The 15373-nt window shown below is 37.7% G+C and overlaps 1 protein-coding gene across 2 annotated transcripts in view; it reads left to right on the top strand.

Annotated features, from left to right (window-relative positions):
- The window catches only part of FAM204A (family with sequence similarity 204 member A), a 33602-nt gene extending 18743 nt beyond the window's left edge, over positions 1–14859 (top strand). For both annotated transcript variants that reach the window (XM_046027057.1, XM_046027058.1), the window contains exons 7-8: positions 14122–14228; positions 14508–14859. In XM_046027057.1, the coding sequence (XP_045883013.1) occupies positions 14122–14228; positions 14508–14559 (159 nt within the window). In that variant the 3' untranslated portion in view covers positions 14560–14859. The remainder of the gene's footprint in view (positions 1–14121; positions 14229–14507) is intronic.
- Positions 14860–15373: the final 514 nt, after the last annotated feature.

Genomic DNA, 15373 nt, shown 5'->3' with positions numbered 1-15373 from the left:
GTCTTTAATGTTTTAAAATTATTCTGGTCTAAATCTTACGGTGGAAATAATCCGTGATTGATATTCAACCCTAGATTTCACCTAGTTCAGAGAGTTTTTGCCAGTTATGATTAAAAGACTAGCTTTCTTTTTCCATTTGCATCTTTAATTCACTTTAGCTCTCCCTGAAGGCAGCTGTGTGTTCTAATGTCATATCTCAAAGTTTTCTTTGCCCTCACTTCCCCAAGTGCCTTCTTGCTGCACATTCTATACTTTTCCCCCAATCCTAAATAATTTTCAGCTTTTTAAAACTTACAGTCTAGAATATAAAACTAATAGATATATTGAATATTCTTTTTCCAAGTACAAAGAACCTTCCAGAAGGTTCTCACTTGCACCTTTCATGGGAGATATTTCTACATTCGCTGCTGGATGTCACTAGGCAGAGTCACACATTGAGTAAAGAGCTCATATCAGCATATGTTGTGTTGTTGTTACTGTGCTTTGTGATTCTTTTTTGTCCTTTTTAGGGAAAAAGTTCTACCATAGCTTTCTTTTTTACTGTATCCCTATGTTCTTCTCCTTACTCTTAAACTACACTCGCTGGGGTTTCATTACCTGGAGAGCCCCGTCAGTCACCTGTCAAACGGCTGGCCACGTGCCCTGTTCTTTCTTACTCACCTCCAGGTGAGCATTTGTTTTAAACTGAGACTAGTGACGAACTTAACTATTTTAGTAGATTCTTCTGTAGAAGAACCATTTTGCTCTTCCATCTGCTGGTGACAAACAAAAACCACTGTTGATTGCTGTTTTGTTGGTTTGTTTCCGATTTTTGGGTGCTGGTCTTAAGTATCTTGTAAGGTATGTTTTTATGTAGGGAAATAAACAAGTTCAGAAGTGGGGCTTTAGGATTCAGAAGTCATCTTTTTTACCACAAACCTTTAAGATCAGTTGACCCAGTAAATACTTCTGTTTGTAACATGTCTGTGTATTTGTGCTTATTTATTAAATGGCTAATCTTCAGGAAATTATGAAGCTTGGAGCTTGAGTTTAGGACTTAGGCAAGAAGCAGCATAAATGGCAGTTAGGGGACCTTTCAAAAAGTGACATTTAAAACAATTAATGTTTACTTTTTCCTTGTAAGATTCATTCTTCCCTTTCCAGCTTATGATACTTCCTGTGCTTTAATGTTTGCTCTCTTTCTTTTTTAAAGGAGCCATATTTTGATTTTATTGATTATAACATTTATTGGATATAATAGCATTTTATCATTCTGTTTTCAAATAGAATGATTTAGGCATTACATGTTTTTAAAGATTTATTTATTTTATTTTATTTTTATTTTTTATTTTTTTTTATTGTTTTATTTATTTTTTTTTCCCTTTTTATTTATTTTTTCAGCGTAACAGTATTCATTCTTTTTGCACAACACCCAGTGCTCCATGCAAAACGTGCCCTCCCCATCACCCACCACCTGTTCCCCCAACCTCCCACCCCTGACCCTTCAAAACCCTCAGGTTGTTTTTCAGAGTCCATAGTCTCTTATGGTTCGCCTCCCCTCCCCAATGTCCATAGCCCGCTCCCCCTCTCCCAATCCCACCTCCCCCCAGCAACCCCCAGTTTGTTTTGTGAGATTAAGAGTCATTTATGGTTTGTCTCCCTCCCAATCCCATCTTGTTTCATTTATTCTTCTCCTATCCCCCTACCCCCCCATGTTGCTTCTCCATGTCTAAAGATTTATTTATTTTAGCGAGAAAGAGCATGCATGTATTTAGGTGTGCAAACACGGAGTGGGGGAGGGGGCAGAGGAAGAGGGAGAGAGAATCTTAAGCAGACCCTAAGATCATGACCTGAGCCTTAACTGAGTTGGACACTTAATGACTGCGCCATCCATGCACCCCTATTACATTTTGATAAAATGAATTTGATAGTGTGTTGAATGGTACCATAAGCCCCCTAGGATTTAAGTGTCATTTGACAGTTATTATAGTGGCTTCTTTAGCTTGGTATATACCTGGCACTTACCTCTAAACATCAGCTTTGTGTTAAAGACCATCTTTAAAGTTCTGTTCAACAATAGAGCACTTAATATTTGATGGTACTATTTTGGTACCTGGAAATTACTTTTCCATAGAACTGTTGTTAGAGGTCGTAGTTAAGTTTGTTGGGTAGCCTGCAAGTATATACAGTATAGCAAATTGTATCATTAGATCTCATCTTCAAATTTTGGGGAGTTGACCCTGAAATATCAGAGAAGGATGGGGAGGGACATGCTTTGGAGCTTGGAAGAGAGTCCAGTGGGTAAGGTAGATATGGCTGCAGGGATGGGGAGGAGTGGGCACAGAAGGACGTATGATGGAGGAGGGAGTGGCTGAAGGCATAAGTAGGCTTTCAGAATCTGAAAGGCACATAGGGCAGCAACACCAATCATTAGTCTTGGTCACATCTAAATAGGCAGGTGTGGAAGCTGTTGGCAGCTTTCTCTGGATATCCACCTTACTTGGGTGAGAAGCAAAACTTTCTGGAGAACCGGTCCTTAAAGGCACCACTTAGGTCCATGTTGTGCCACATGTTTGAGCAGGTGTCTCTTGAATCCCTTCAAAAATTGTGGGTGTTTGTGACTGCTGTCCAGCAAATGCTGTACCATTAGCATGTGGCTGATCTCTGAGATGACTGTGTAGTTCCAGTAAAGCTAAGGATAGAAGCATAGTAAAACCAGCAAGGCCTTAGGGTTTGGCCTCCTGATTGTTTTCAGAAATACTGTGACTTCTTTGTCTTTATCTCTCCCTCATGGATCATAGGACTCAACAAACTAATGTCCCCATGTCATTGTTTGTCCATTCTTCCTTTTGGAAGACCTGAGAGTTGTGCATTTTATAATCTCCCAAATAACAGGCTGATTATGACTCAGCCAGAGGCTTGAGGTAAGTTTTCTCAGATCTTGGCTTAGTAACAAGAAGGAATAAAGCAAGGCCCAGTCTGCAGCATTAAAATGTGGGCTCCACATGACCCATCCATGGCGGGCTGTTTTTTTTTTTTTGTCTTTTTCTGTTGGTTCTCACCCCCATCTGAGGCAAGGGGAATTCGGAGAGAAGCATTTACTTTACTGCAGGCTCTGTGTGTTTTCTAGGTAAAGTTAGTAATGCTGAAATTTTAAGAGTTGCTTATATTTGACTTTTTTAAAAAAAGTTTTATATTGAAATAATTTTAGACTTTCAGAAAGTTGCAAAGATTTTCTTTTTACCTTCACCTAGGTACCCAAGATGTTAACACTTAATATTTACTTTGCCATTCATTCCAACTTACATACCTCTTTTAGATTTGTCAAATGTCTCACTGATTTCCTTTATAGAAGAAAGGATTGTTTCTTTTTCCAGGTCTAGGACATTGCATTTTGTTGTCACATCTCTTTATTCTTCTTCAATCTGGAAAGTTCTTCAGTCTGTCTTTATTGCTCAGCATGGTAGCATTTTTGAGCAATAGAGGCTAGTTATTTTGTAGAATGCCCTTCAGTTTTGGTTTGTCTTCTATTTCCTCATGCATTTTTGGCAGGAATATCACAGAAATGATGCTGTGTTCTTCTCAATGCAAGATATCAGGAGGCACATGATTTCTGTTTGCCCCATGTATTGATGATGTTACTTTGAGCTTTTGATTTAGGCCAGGTTTCTCCACATTATAATGTTACTGTTTTCCCATATGTAGTTAATAAGTATCTCGTGGAGAGATGGGAGATAATTTGAGACTATGCAAATCTTCTGTCTGTCATTATACTTTACCTACTAGTTTTAGCATCGACTGCTGATTCTTTTCCTGTTTGGGACAGTTTTTGTGGTGGTGGTTGCCAACTAGATTTTTAAAACATTATTGGATTGTACTTTTCATCTTTACCTGGCAAAGCAGACCCAAAATTTGTCTTAAATGAGATATTGAATTATATAATCTTTTATGTCTTTATTAAATCTTGCAGTAAAACCTGGACAGTTGAGAACTGGATATGGTTTTTTTAAATGATGCACTGGGAGGGGATGGGGTCACCGTGGCCTTGTGCTCACTAGCAGCTGCATGTGACTCCCTCCTTAGCTGCTTCGTCAGAGATCACTCGTGAGCTTTCCTTCCTCTGCCGGTGGAAGCTGCGTGTCAGAATGTACAGAAGTAGCTCCTTACCAGCCTCAGAGATGCGTGTTTCCTTTGAGGATATTCGGTTTCTTTTTTTGTGTTTGGTTTTGTTATACTGCTGTTATAGAAATGAGAATTGCATAGCACTGACTAGGTATTTTCCATTTTAAGAGTGTGATTTCCTATTACCTTTGTGATAAATGAGGTTGCTTCAGAAATAAAGGATATTTCCATCACTTGCGAGGATAGTAAACATTTTTCTCAACTGTTTTGTTTTTTAACTTCCATACAATTATAATGCCTAATTCTAGTAAAATAAATTAAGCTTACTTAGTGTGGGCTTAAAGAATTCTGCTTAGGAGAAAAAATAAAATTTATTCTATTCTTTTCCTTATGTAAATGACAAAACATTTGGAAAGTGCTTGCTGTTCAGACACAGACTTTGGAAAGACACCGATGCCGTGTTCATTAAACACCCGTGAAGAATAACTAAAGTAATCAAGATGGAATTCTTGAATAAATAGTTTAGTTTGAGATTTAATTTTTTGCATTTATCCCCTTGGTGCCAATCACCGTGGATATGAGAGATGGGATTTTGAGAAGTAAGTAATTGTGAGTTTGGGGCAGAAACCCTTTATGAATTAACTGTATAAGTGCATGGTAGGTGTCCTTTTGGAAATCAGGTATATTGGTTTTTAATCAGTTCCGTTTTCTTTTTTCAAGAAGCAGTGACTGGGACCTGCTGATAAAGCCTTTGCTCAGAGGCACAGATCCCAGAGTTCTTAAAGCCTTTTCCAACCATAATAAGTGAAACTAATTTTTGATGTTTAACATTTTTAAGCCTGTGAAACCAATAGGGCAGCATCAGTATTGAAAAAAAAGGAAGCCCAAAGTAGGACTGTGCCTGCGAATGGGCCTTGAAAATTGTTCCTCAAAAAACAAAACAAAAACAACGGTATGCCATTTGTCCATGCACTATCATTGTGGCATAGCAAATACATATTTTCCAGAATCACATTCCCTTAAATTACCAATCACATCAAGGATGCATATTTTCTGGTTTGAGGGGACAGCTCAAATTCATATGTTTGAAGCCTAGATTCTGCTGACATCTTTGGTTTTTGCCATGTAGTAACATGGTTGCCTTGGGACTGTCCCTCCTGTTGATTAAAACTTCTTTGTCATTAACAGTCTTGGAGGAGAGATAGTGGAATAATATACTTGGGTTTGTATCATATTGATGAAACTGTTCTGTTTTTTTAAAAAAAGAAGTTGTTTTTAAAAAAATATATCAGTTTTACATGCACACAGAATATCTGAACGTATTTGTGGCTTGTTAACCTAAGGCCTGGATTGGAAGTACATTGCATTCATTGATAGTGATCCTTAAAAATTCTATCCTTTGGTACTGGTCTTTCATGACATATTTTCTTTTTTATAATCCAAATTATACCAGTTAATAGAAGTGAGTAGAAACATATATTTTAAAATTAAGTGCTAAAGCCTAGTTTAATTAAGTAGGCAACACTTAGGTTGAATGTCACATTTTGGAAAGAGAGTTTTCTCTGGGCACCTTCACTGACGTTAGCCCGCTGTAGATAAATGAGACCCCCTTGGTTTGGCAGCAGTGAGTTTCTGCCATGGAATGAATCACGTCTCCATTATCTAGATATATTGCTCAGGTTGCCTTCATTTATAACTGTACAGTGTCAGAGTAGAAATGAATGAGAAAGAGAGGTTGTCTGTGAATTTTGTTTGAACTTTGTATAGCTAAAATTCCTTAAAAACTACTTTTTCTGTAAATGACTCCAGTAGGATAGTCTTTGGCAGCACCAGCTAAACTTCATTCTTTGAAAACATCAGTACTTCATGTTGTAACATGGTCATTATTTTGTGTAACCTGAAAAGAGCATTCATTACATTGGCAGTATGAATTAAACTGAGAAATAAATTTTAATTTTGTGAAATTAAATAAGACGACTTAAATTTTTGGACTCCGAAACATAGGTAAAGTTAATACTGTTGAAATATGGGTAGTTTGTTAATATTTAAATAACAAAGATGGGAATGGCCTTAAAAAAAAAAAAAAGCACTGATGTTTGAATTGATTGAGTTGTGTCTTGTGTCCTTTCCTAGTTAAATAAACAGAATGCTCTCTAATTTGGGGAGATTATTAATTTGTAGCCTGAGCTCTGTTTCTAGAGCAATTTCCTAAAAAATGTGACGGCGTTCTCATTGAAGAGGGGCAGATATACATTGGAGGAGATCATTGCTGCATTTTAGGTTCCGATCTAGGGAGGGGTCCTTTCTCAGAAATGCCGTGAGTGCTCCTGCACTTGCTGTCGCGTTCAGAATTTTTCCAGTGCGCTGCATTGTTTGGCTTTAGTTTCTCTGAGAGGACTCTGGCTACAGTTCACTCTTTTCATCTTGGGTTTTAGCTTTATGTTGACGTACATGTGGTGCTGTCTTAATGGAATAAGAACTTCAATCACCCCACTCTCCCCAGAGCATGCAGTTTGGGCAGATTTACCTGTCCGAGTACCTGGAACATTATGACGCGTAGGGTTCGGAATTGATGTATTTGTTTAAATTGTTGAAATAAAGATTCTGTCAAACTTGGTAAGTTTAAAGTTACTTTTTGTCAGTGCTATTTTCAAAGCTCTAATTGTTTGCATTACATACAAAAAAAAAGCTGAATTGAAAAATATATTACAATGAAGCAAATCTTGTCATTCTGAGCTCTTTTAGGCTATAATCCAAAGAGCAAAATTATTTTCATTTTCGTGAATACTTTTTTTGGGTAGAAATATCTTAACAACCATGTTTCCAAAGGTAAAACAGTTCATTCAGATATGAAACTGAATGTACATTCCAATTAGCAATTTTAAGAGTTTATCATTGGAATGTGTGACTCTAAGAGAGATGGTACATACTCTGTTTTCTTAATTATTGCAATCTTTTACCACTAAATATTGGGTATACAAAATATAATGCGTTAAATATTATATATATAGAGAGAGAGACTCTAAAATATCCATTTCAACATTTCATTTTCTAGGAAGGATATTATTTTTGTTGCTAGTACCAGAAGGTGTAGGTGAAGAATACATTATTTCATACAAAATCATCTAATGTCTGCCAAGTATTTTTTGTGTCTGTCTTTGAAACGTTACTGCCCTGCCTTCTGTCCTTTACTTTTTCTTTGGGTTTTTTGTTTGTTTGTTTGTTTCCTATTTCCAGTTAGGAGAGTTTAGGACCATTTTCTTTGTGGTGTGTTTCCCTGATACACAGCGGAAAGGAATCTAGGACACAGGGGAGAGAAAAGCCCTCTCCGAGCAGCCTTCTGCTGGCAGCGGTATGCTCAGCCACCTGGGGAAGTTGGGCCTTCTCTGCTGTGGGGGGCTGTGTGTCTGTTAAGGATCATCTAGAACTGACTTACTTTCATTAACTTTGGTCATTTCTCGGTGGTTTCTTAATTTAAGTGTCCTTCTGTCTATCATTGCATACTCTGAGCATAGTCCGGGGGGCTTTTTAAATGGTGATTTTAAATCTTTGAAGCCTTGTTCTTCTTAGTTCTTAGAAGTAATTTCAGTAATTTCATATAGATGAATAGTTAGCAGACTGTTTGGGAAATAAATTGTGCCTATCCTGGTAAGGGAAGGTCTAGCTGTTTGAATTCCTTTACATTGAGTTTAAAGATATATTCATTCCCATAAAAAATTGTGTATAGCCTTAAAGTTGGAGCATATTAATATAAGAAAAATAAAAATGGGGCCGAGTGATAGGTTTTCCTCTCAGGTTTTTAGGTGTGCCTGCTTAGATCTCCTTGCGTTGAGGATGTCTTCTTTTAACCTTTTCTGTATGATTGGGTGATCACCTAGAATGGTGTTCCTTATGCTCTCTTTTAATTATGTTTATCTGTGCTTTAACAAATCTTAAGAAAAGATTTCAGATGTTACAAGTCTAATTAAAGAGACAGACAAAGCACAGTTTATACTGTAGATTTTTTCTGCAGTTCAATTAATCAGCATGTTTTCTCTTTTAATTAAAACCATTTTAGTAAATTAAAGCCCACAGCAAAACACATATATAATTTGTTTGTAATTAGCTCTTAATTGGTGGTAGTTGAAGCTTAGCACCCTTGGTTTCTTTCTTCATGATTGCCATTTTATTAGCAGCCAGTCATTAATTAATCTTTTTCTAATTAGCTTATAAAACTGTTGATGGCACATTATTGTAAATGTGATTTTAAGTTCAAAGCTTGTTAATAAGCTTTCTTACTTAGAAGAACAGAGATAAAGAAATTGCTGAAAACAGTACTACAGTTCTTTAAAAAAAAAACTGTCTTTCTAATGGGGACTGTGTAAAGCATCTAACAGCTTACGGTTAATTTTTTAATGCTTTTTTTCCCTTATGAATGGGATAAGTTGCTTGAATATAAATGTCTATATCCAGGAGTAATTTCAACAGTATAACATCTTTTCGCCCTCCTTTGGATTACTGTAATCTACATATAATTTGAAGCCTTAATAGTCATCATTAAAACAGGTGTTATATAAAGTATTTCACTGTGAAATCAAAGTTGAGTGTAGGAAGCAAAGTATATCTTCTTTACACCTCGTGGACCAAACACATACTATTTCTATAAATTGCAGATGAATCATATATGAGTGTATGTATGTGTACACACACACTCGTGACATATATGATATGGCTATATATAAATATCTTTGTGATGTGTTTGAAAAACAATTTGTTGGGTTATGCTTGGAAGTATAAAAACTACTTGGCTTTAACTCCTAGACAGTTGAGATATAAAGATAAGTAATTGGTGTTTCTACAGTTGAACACACACAGATAGGTGTAGCACACAAACGTGTAAACCTGTGCGTGCACATTTTAAGATGACAGTGAAATTAGTCTGTTTCTGTAACAGAAGACGACTTGATGTAGAAGGTGACTGGAGAGAGCGTGGCCTGTTTGCAGACATCACAACTTTGGCATCTCAGGTGTGACCACAGAGAGGACCCAGTCCCAGTGCAGACACCCCAGATTTACTACCGCACATCGCCACGTTACATTGTAGTTTGAGTGAAACACATTAGCCGCATCATATTCTTGATTGAAATTTACCCCTGATTTCCCAAAACTCCTTAGCTGCGTGGTGTTCTGAGCTATTGATCAATATTAGCGCAGAGTTTTGGAAGTTGTAAAAAACAAGAAGCGTCATCAGTCACTGGAAGAGCTTTTTCTTATTTGCTTTTTGAACTTTCCATGTTATTTCAACTTTGCCTATTTCTGTGCTTGTTTTTATGAAGGCATTTTATGATGCCATGCAAGAGACACTAGAAAGGGATAGCTGACAAGGAAAAAATTAAAAATTGGATAAAAAGTAAATGAATAATGTCATATTACCAAAAAGATGAGAGGCTAATTTGTGCCGACTTTTTGCTAATTTTGTTCAAGCCTCAAAATGAGGAGCTGTCACCCGTTCTGTGTCGCACTGACGACAGTGCCAATGATCCATGAAATAAGCTGCCGCTGGCTTTGTTCTGATAAGAATGAACAAATCTGCACAATGTTCGGCTCCCAGAATCTCATTTTCATACTTGCATGCAGGCTAAAAGAAATAAGCTGTTTGCAGGCTTGATTAATCAGACATTGGAGGGGTTTTTGTCTCTTTGATCTCTTTCGTCTCCTAGGTAACTTGCTTGACATTAATGTTGAGCTTGAGTAAAGACAATCAGGAATTGTCGACCAAACTGATATAAAAATTAAAGACCTTAACACTTTAAGTACTCCAGTAATGGTTCCGCTTTACTTCAGAAAACATCTGTTTTCATTTAATTAAAGAACAAAAGAGAATGGCATAAATATTTTTCATAGAGCCCTATTATTCCATAAAAAGTTAAAGTATGATAATTGGTATTTTTAAATAAGTGTCTTGAAAGTGTTCAAAAGGGAAGAAAACTTCATAAATCTGTTGCAAGCTAGTAATTTTGAGATGAGTAAAATATTTTATGAAATGGATAAGAAGTTTACAGTTACGCTAGATGAAGCTGTTCGAATCCGATGCCTCAAATGATTATCGGCGAACTTTGGAATGGCACAGGTTTAGCCGGAAAAACCATCTTGATTTTGAAAGTTTGTCTTTTAAAAATCTCTACTATGTTACAAGATGCTCCATTATATCTGTTTTACAACCCAATATGATTTACACATGCTAAACCTGTAAAATTGAAAGGAATTAAAAAAATGTCGCCGTGCATTTGCTTGAGGTTATGCAGACGCTTTTACAAATCTTCCAAGTGGCTGTAAAGATGAATGCCCCAAGGGTCCAGCCAGGGCCCTGCTTTTCCAACCAGCTAAAGCCCTTATCTTAAATCCAAGCAAAGTACCATTAATCTTTTTGAAAGACCTTTTATGGCTTTTAATATATCCCAAATTAGAACATTTTACACCCTTGGTTCCTGAAATATGGTGATAAAAAGCCTTTAGAGCTTAATTTTCCTTACCGCTTGCTCTGACCAATTTGCAGTTCTTTGTGATAATGTTTAGACACCTTAATTAAAATGCAGCAAAATATTGGATGTTCTATATGGAAAATGCTGATACTTTGGCTACACATCCAAGAAATTCTGTATATATTTTTATTCATTTTAAACATTTTCTTTCCACATTGGGTTGCTGTAGTTATCTGATGACCCAAAACATTTTTTTTTTTTAATATGAAAACCATTGACCAGGCTTTTGTGATGTTTACTTTGGGCATGAAGATGCATTTTTCTTTTTACAGAAGTGAAAGGGGGATTCTTGTTGGCCTATATTATTTGTAATACTGAAACATAGCACAATATTCTTTTATCTTCAGGAACTCGGGTTAGTCATCTTGCCTGGGAAAATGAGTTTCTTCTCAACTGTCTCTTCCATAGAAGATCTTATTGTCCTTTTATATTTCCAAATATTTCTGTTCTTTTTTCTTTCTCCGTAGGAATAGGTGAAACACATTTTAAGCATGTGAAGGACACAAAATTGATAGGACTTTTCATCATCATTACAAGTTAAGAGATTCTTTCTGTAAAGTACATAAACGAGGCTTGTTGAATGTTTATCAGTCGAAGAACATTTTATTTAACCTAACCCAAGGCAAAATATAGTTGGAAAATATACCTTTTATACAGACAGGTCTGTTTGAAAGTATTACCTATATTCCTGGCCATTTATTACATCTACTTAGTCCACAGAAATGATGGAGCCCTCTTGTGTAAATATGTGTCTTATACATTTTAATGAATTATTTTTAATAAATTTGTATATGTCTTATGAAATGTATGCTCTAAATCCTTACTGTGATGCTGATTGTGCTGGTCTGGCCTAAACGTTGCCAGAAAACTAGAAGCTTTTACTTTCTTGGGTGTGTGATCATGTTGAGATGATGAGTCCCATTTAAATCAAACACATTGAGGTATCACTCTTTGCTTATCCATCCCCAGTCCAAAAAACCCGTGTTGGGAAATTTCAATAAGTCAAAAATATAAGCTACATGTTAATTTACAAAAGTTTCAGAAAATAATTTTTTTACATGCTTAATGGTACATGGCAGCTATGGTTCAGACCATTTTTGCTTTATCCTCCAAGTATATTCTCAATTTAAATATAAGATAAACTCGCCAAATGGGACCTTTGTTGGGAGGTAGACTTGGCAAAACTATATCATATATCAAATTTGCATTTGATACATAATACATAGGAATATAGCTAAATAGGAAAACACAGAGTTCTACATTTTACCTTTTGGAGGGTGAGGGGCAGGGAAGTTGCTAAATATTTTGCAGGGATGTGGAGAGACATGGCGTGCATCTTCACACAGGTAGCAAGCTGGGTTTTAGGACGGTGGACAGTTTATTAGGTGCATCTGCTGCTCCACTGGAAGCCCGCAGCGCCCCCCGTTCCCAGCCGCCTTCCTTAGGTGGAACTGTGTGAATAGTTGTGACCGGAGGACTGTGGGCAGAAACGATGTGTGTCGCTTCTGAACTAAAGCATTTAAGAGCCAACGTGAGACCCTCCACATCCTTCTCTTCTTCTTCTGCACCAAACTGGAAAGTCACGCATTGAGATGCTGGTGTCACAAGGTGGAGGAGCGCCCAGCCATGCCATGGCTGACTAGAAGGGACAAATGGAGAGTTTTCCAGTGGAATCCATCTTCATGATAAATTAGCCACAGCGTCTTTCTGGCTGCATTTTCTCCTCAGGTGGTGCTGCTTTAAGCCCTTTGATTTGTAGCCCTCTTAGTTGACTTATCTGAACTTTTCTATGATGAAGAACTGGAAACAAAAGGCAACCAGGGGAAGGAGACCAGTATTGAAAGAGTCAAACAGTTCACGTCACTGGCAACCCCTTCTGCCAGCCCCCAGGGTGAAGATCAGCTTTTTTTGTTCAGTGCTGTACCTCTAGCGCCTAAAACAATGTCTGGCCAAACAATGCCTTTGTGCCCTTGTGGTATTTGCTGAATGAATGTTGTCTTGTGAAAAAAAGACGATGAAGGTGGTGGTGCCGGTCATATGGTGTGAACTGGGGGACTCCGAAGTTAGTCGTTCTCAAGGGCTCTCCTAGGTCGCAGTGGATCCTTCTCTGGTCAGTGGTTTTCCTGTGGGTGTTGACCAGTGCAGCACTCTGGTTTGGTTGTCGGGTTGCTGCCATTCTTCATGCATTTTCTTACCTGGACTGGAAAATGAAATCAATGTGTGCTGTCCCTCATAAACCCCAAGCAGTGCTTGATTTCTGCTTGTTCGTTTCGTCCTAAAGGAAACTGTCCTCCAGAATAAGCTGAAAGAAGTGTCAAGCGTGTCAGCCTCACTTTCCTAAATTGGCTTCTCATACATGTGCTCTTAACCCACCCACGATGCCTCACTGTTGGCCAGCGGGTCCCTAAGACTCGGGCTTTACCACATGGGCCTGACAGTGGCTTCTTTCTTGTCTTCCCATCTGTTGTCCACTCATATGCATTAGAGTGAGTCCAGGGACAAAAAGGGAGATTTTCAGCCTTTGTTGTTCAACCTGGGAGCTTAACAGATATTTTTATTTTTGAGCTATCCATGTAGGCAGGCATTTTGACGATCAGAGCCACTACAACACGAAGATCGCCCTGCTTGTCCCGGAGGTACTTGCTGAGCAAGTTCAGCAGCCAGAGAGCTGTGTAGACTAGAGTATGCAAACTAGGTTATGGCACAGAGGCTAAAGGGCTGGAGAAGTACAGGAAGGAAGATTGTTTTAGGTTGATTTAGAGAAGAATGCAGACGGGTGGGGTGGGGGCTGGGGTAGGGTGGGTCGGAGGCTTTGTTTTAATGGGACCTTACAGGACTGGTGCAGATGGGTGCCAGGCCGAGCAGCAACAGAGGGGCCCACAAAGGGAACACTTAGGTGCTCTGGTCCTCGGGCCCAGCCTTTTCGCCTCTTAGCACCCCCTGTATTCTGTTTCCTATCAGGAATTAAAAGCTGTTGCCCATCATACCAAGTGCGTTTATGAAGCAGTAATTAGCTTTCCCATGTTTTATTAATCACATCTATGACTGCCAATCAGAGCTTCTGATCAGCATGAGATAACTGATGTGACCATACTGAGTTGCGATAATTCTGGCCCGGAGCAAGGAAACTTGATGTCTCTGTCAGTCTGCGCAGCCTTATCAGGGGTAAATTCCTGTTTGGCCTACTGAAATGCTGGAATAGCTTGAAGATCTTCATCATATCCTTGTGGACCCTCGAGGGCCCTCGGTTTGGGAAGGATTTCCATCCAGGAAACTGGTATAACCAGGGTATAGGGTCTGTGGGAGGTAAGGGAATACGGGCCTCCTCTGTGCATTCGTTTACTTTGCTTCTTCAAGGGAACTTGAGCATAAGAATTTCTAATTTGTAGCTACGGCTTTCATACCCACAAGTTCTCAAGTATTTATCTGACTGTAATTCTTGTATTAGTTGGAATTTTTTTTTTCACTTTTTTTTGTTTTTCTCCTTTGTAATTCATAGCTTGGTGTAAAAATTGCTAAGGCGGTTGCCTGCCACAACTTTGTAAAAGCCAAAAAGGATGCTGAAAATTCACAGGTTGCCCGAAAAAAGAAGAAACTTGCATGGGGGTAAGTTTGTTTAAGACTTAGTAGTAATTCTGGTACCTTCATAGGAATTACAGAAATCCTGGAATACATCATATGGGTCCAGTTTGTGTGTGATTGTTACTCATTTTATTCTTTGTGTCTTTGCTGCATGTTTATCCTACTATAAGTACGGATGCATTTCTTCATCCTTTTTGATATTTACTTTGTCGTGGAAATGTTTTATTTTACTGTGGCACTTAGAAAGCATGTTTAAGAAAGTATTTCAAAAATAAACTGCGATTTCTATGTTCTTTATTTTAGGTTTGAAGCAAAGAAGAGATGGGAAACCAAGAGCAACATGGGATATATGTAGCTTGCCACGATTCCTCAAGATGTTTGAGTCTTGACTTGGGTTTTTGCTTGAGTTTTCACTCAATTTACTGCAAAGATTTTCCTGCTTATGTTAACTGTGTCAGGAAACTGGTAGAAATTGGAAAAGTGAGCATAAAATTTGGGATTTGATTATTAAGTCTTTTCAGTCTTTCTAAAGAGTTTATTCTATTGAAGTGAATGAGATGGAGCATTCTGTTGTTTGTACAAGAAATCTAAGCATGCATAGCAGGAAAAAGGATAGGACTTTGTTTGTTTGTTTATTTATTTATTGAACCCTCCAGTATAAAATCAGTTGTACTTTTCGTGCATTTGGTGTAGCGTACCCAGCGAGCTCCTTCTTCTTTCTTATCTGTATCCAGTGTAACTGCACTTATTCTGGAATCGTGTTTTTAGGATCGGCGTTTGTTTATAATGGATTAGTCATAAGTGCAAGAAAGTCTCAGTTTATACTGTCTTTATAAATGACTTTAATTATATTAATGTTATAAAAGTAATTACTGGTTCTTTATTGGAAGCAGTAGAATTGATATTTCATAGTCAAATAATGAAAGCAATTGATTAATTTTTATATACCTTCAGTTAAAATGTTAATAATTTAAAAAGGTCAGAATGTAGTATTTGGACGATGATTTAAATTCAGCTCTGCCTGGAAATGCCTTCCTAAGTACCTCTTTCAGTCTTATCATTCCTTAAATTATGAGATGGTTCTTAGAAGAGAAGAGGGTATAATTGTACTCGGCAGTTACAACGCCAGGTGATACAACTTGGAACCTTCTAAGAACAGTTTGATTGTT

Source organism: Meles meles, chromosome 13 (assembly GCF_922984935.1).
Source record: "Meles meles chromosome 13, mMelMel3.1 paternal haplotype, whole genome shotgun sequence".
In the NCBI taxonomy this organism is placed as follows: Eukaryota; Metazoa; Chordata; class Mammalia; order Carnivora; family Mustelidae; genus Meles; species Meles meles.
This window is presented reverse-complemented; position numbering and strand designations above follow the sequence as displayed.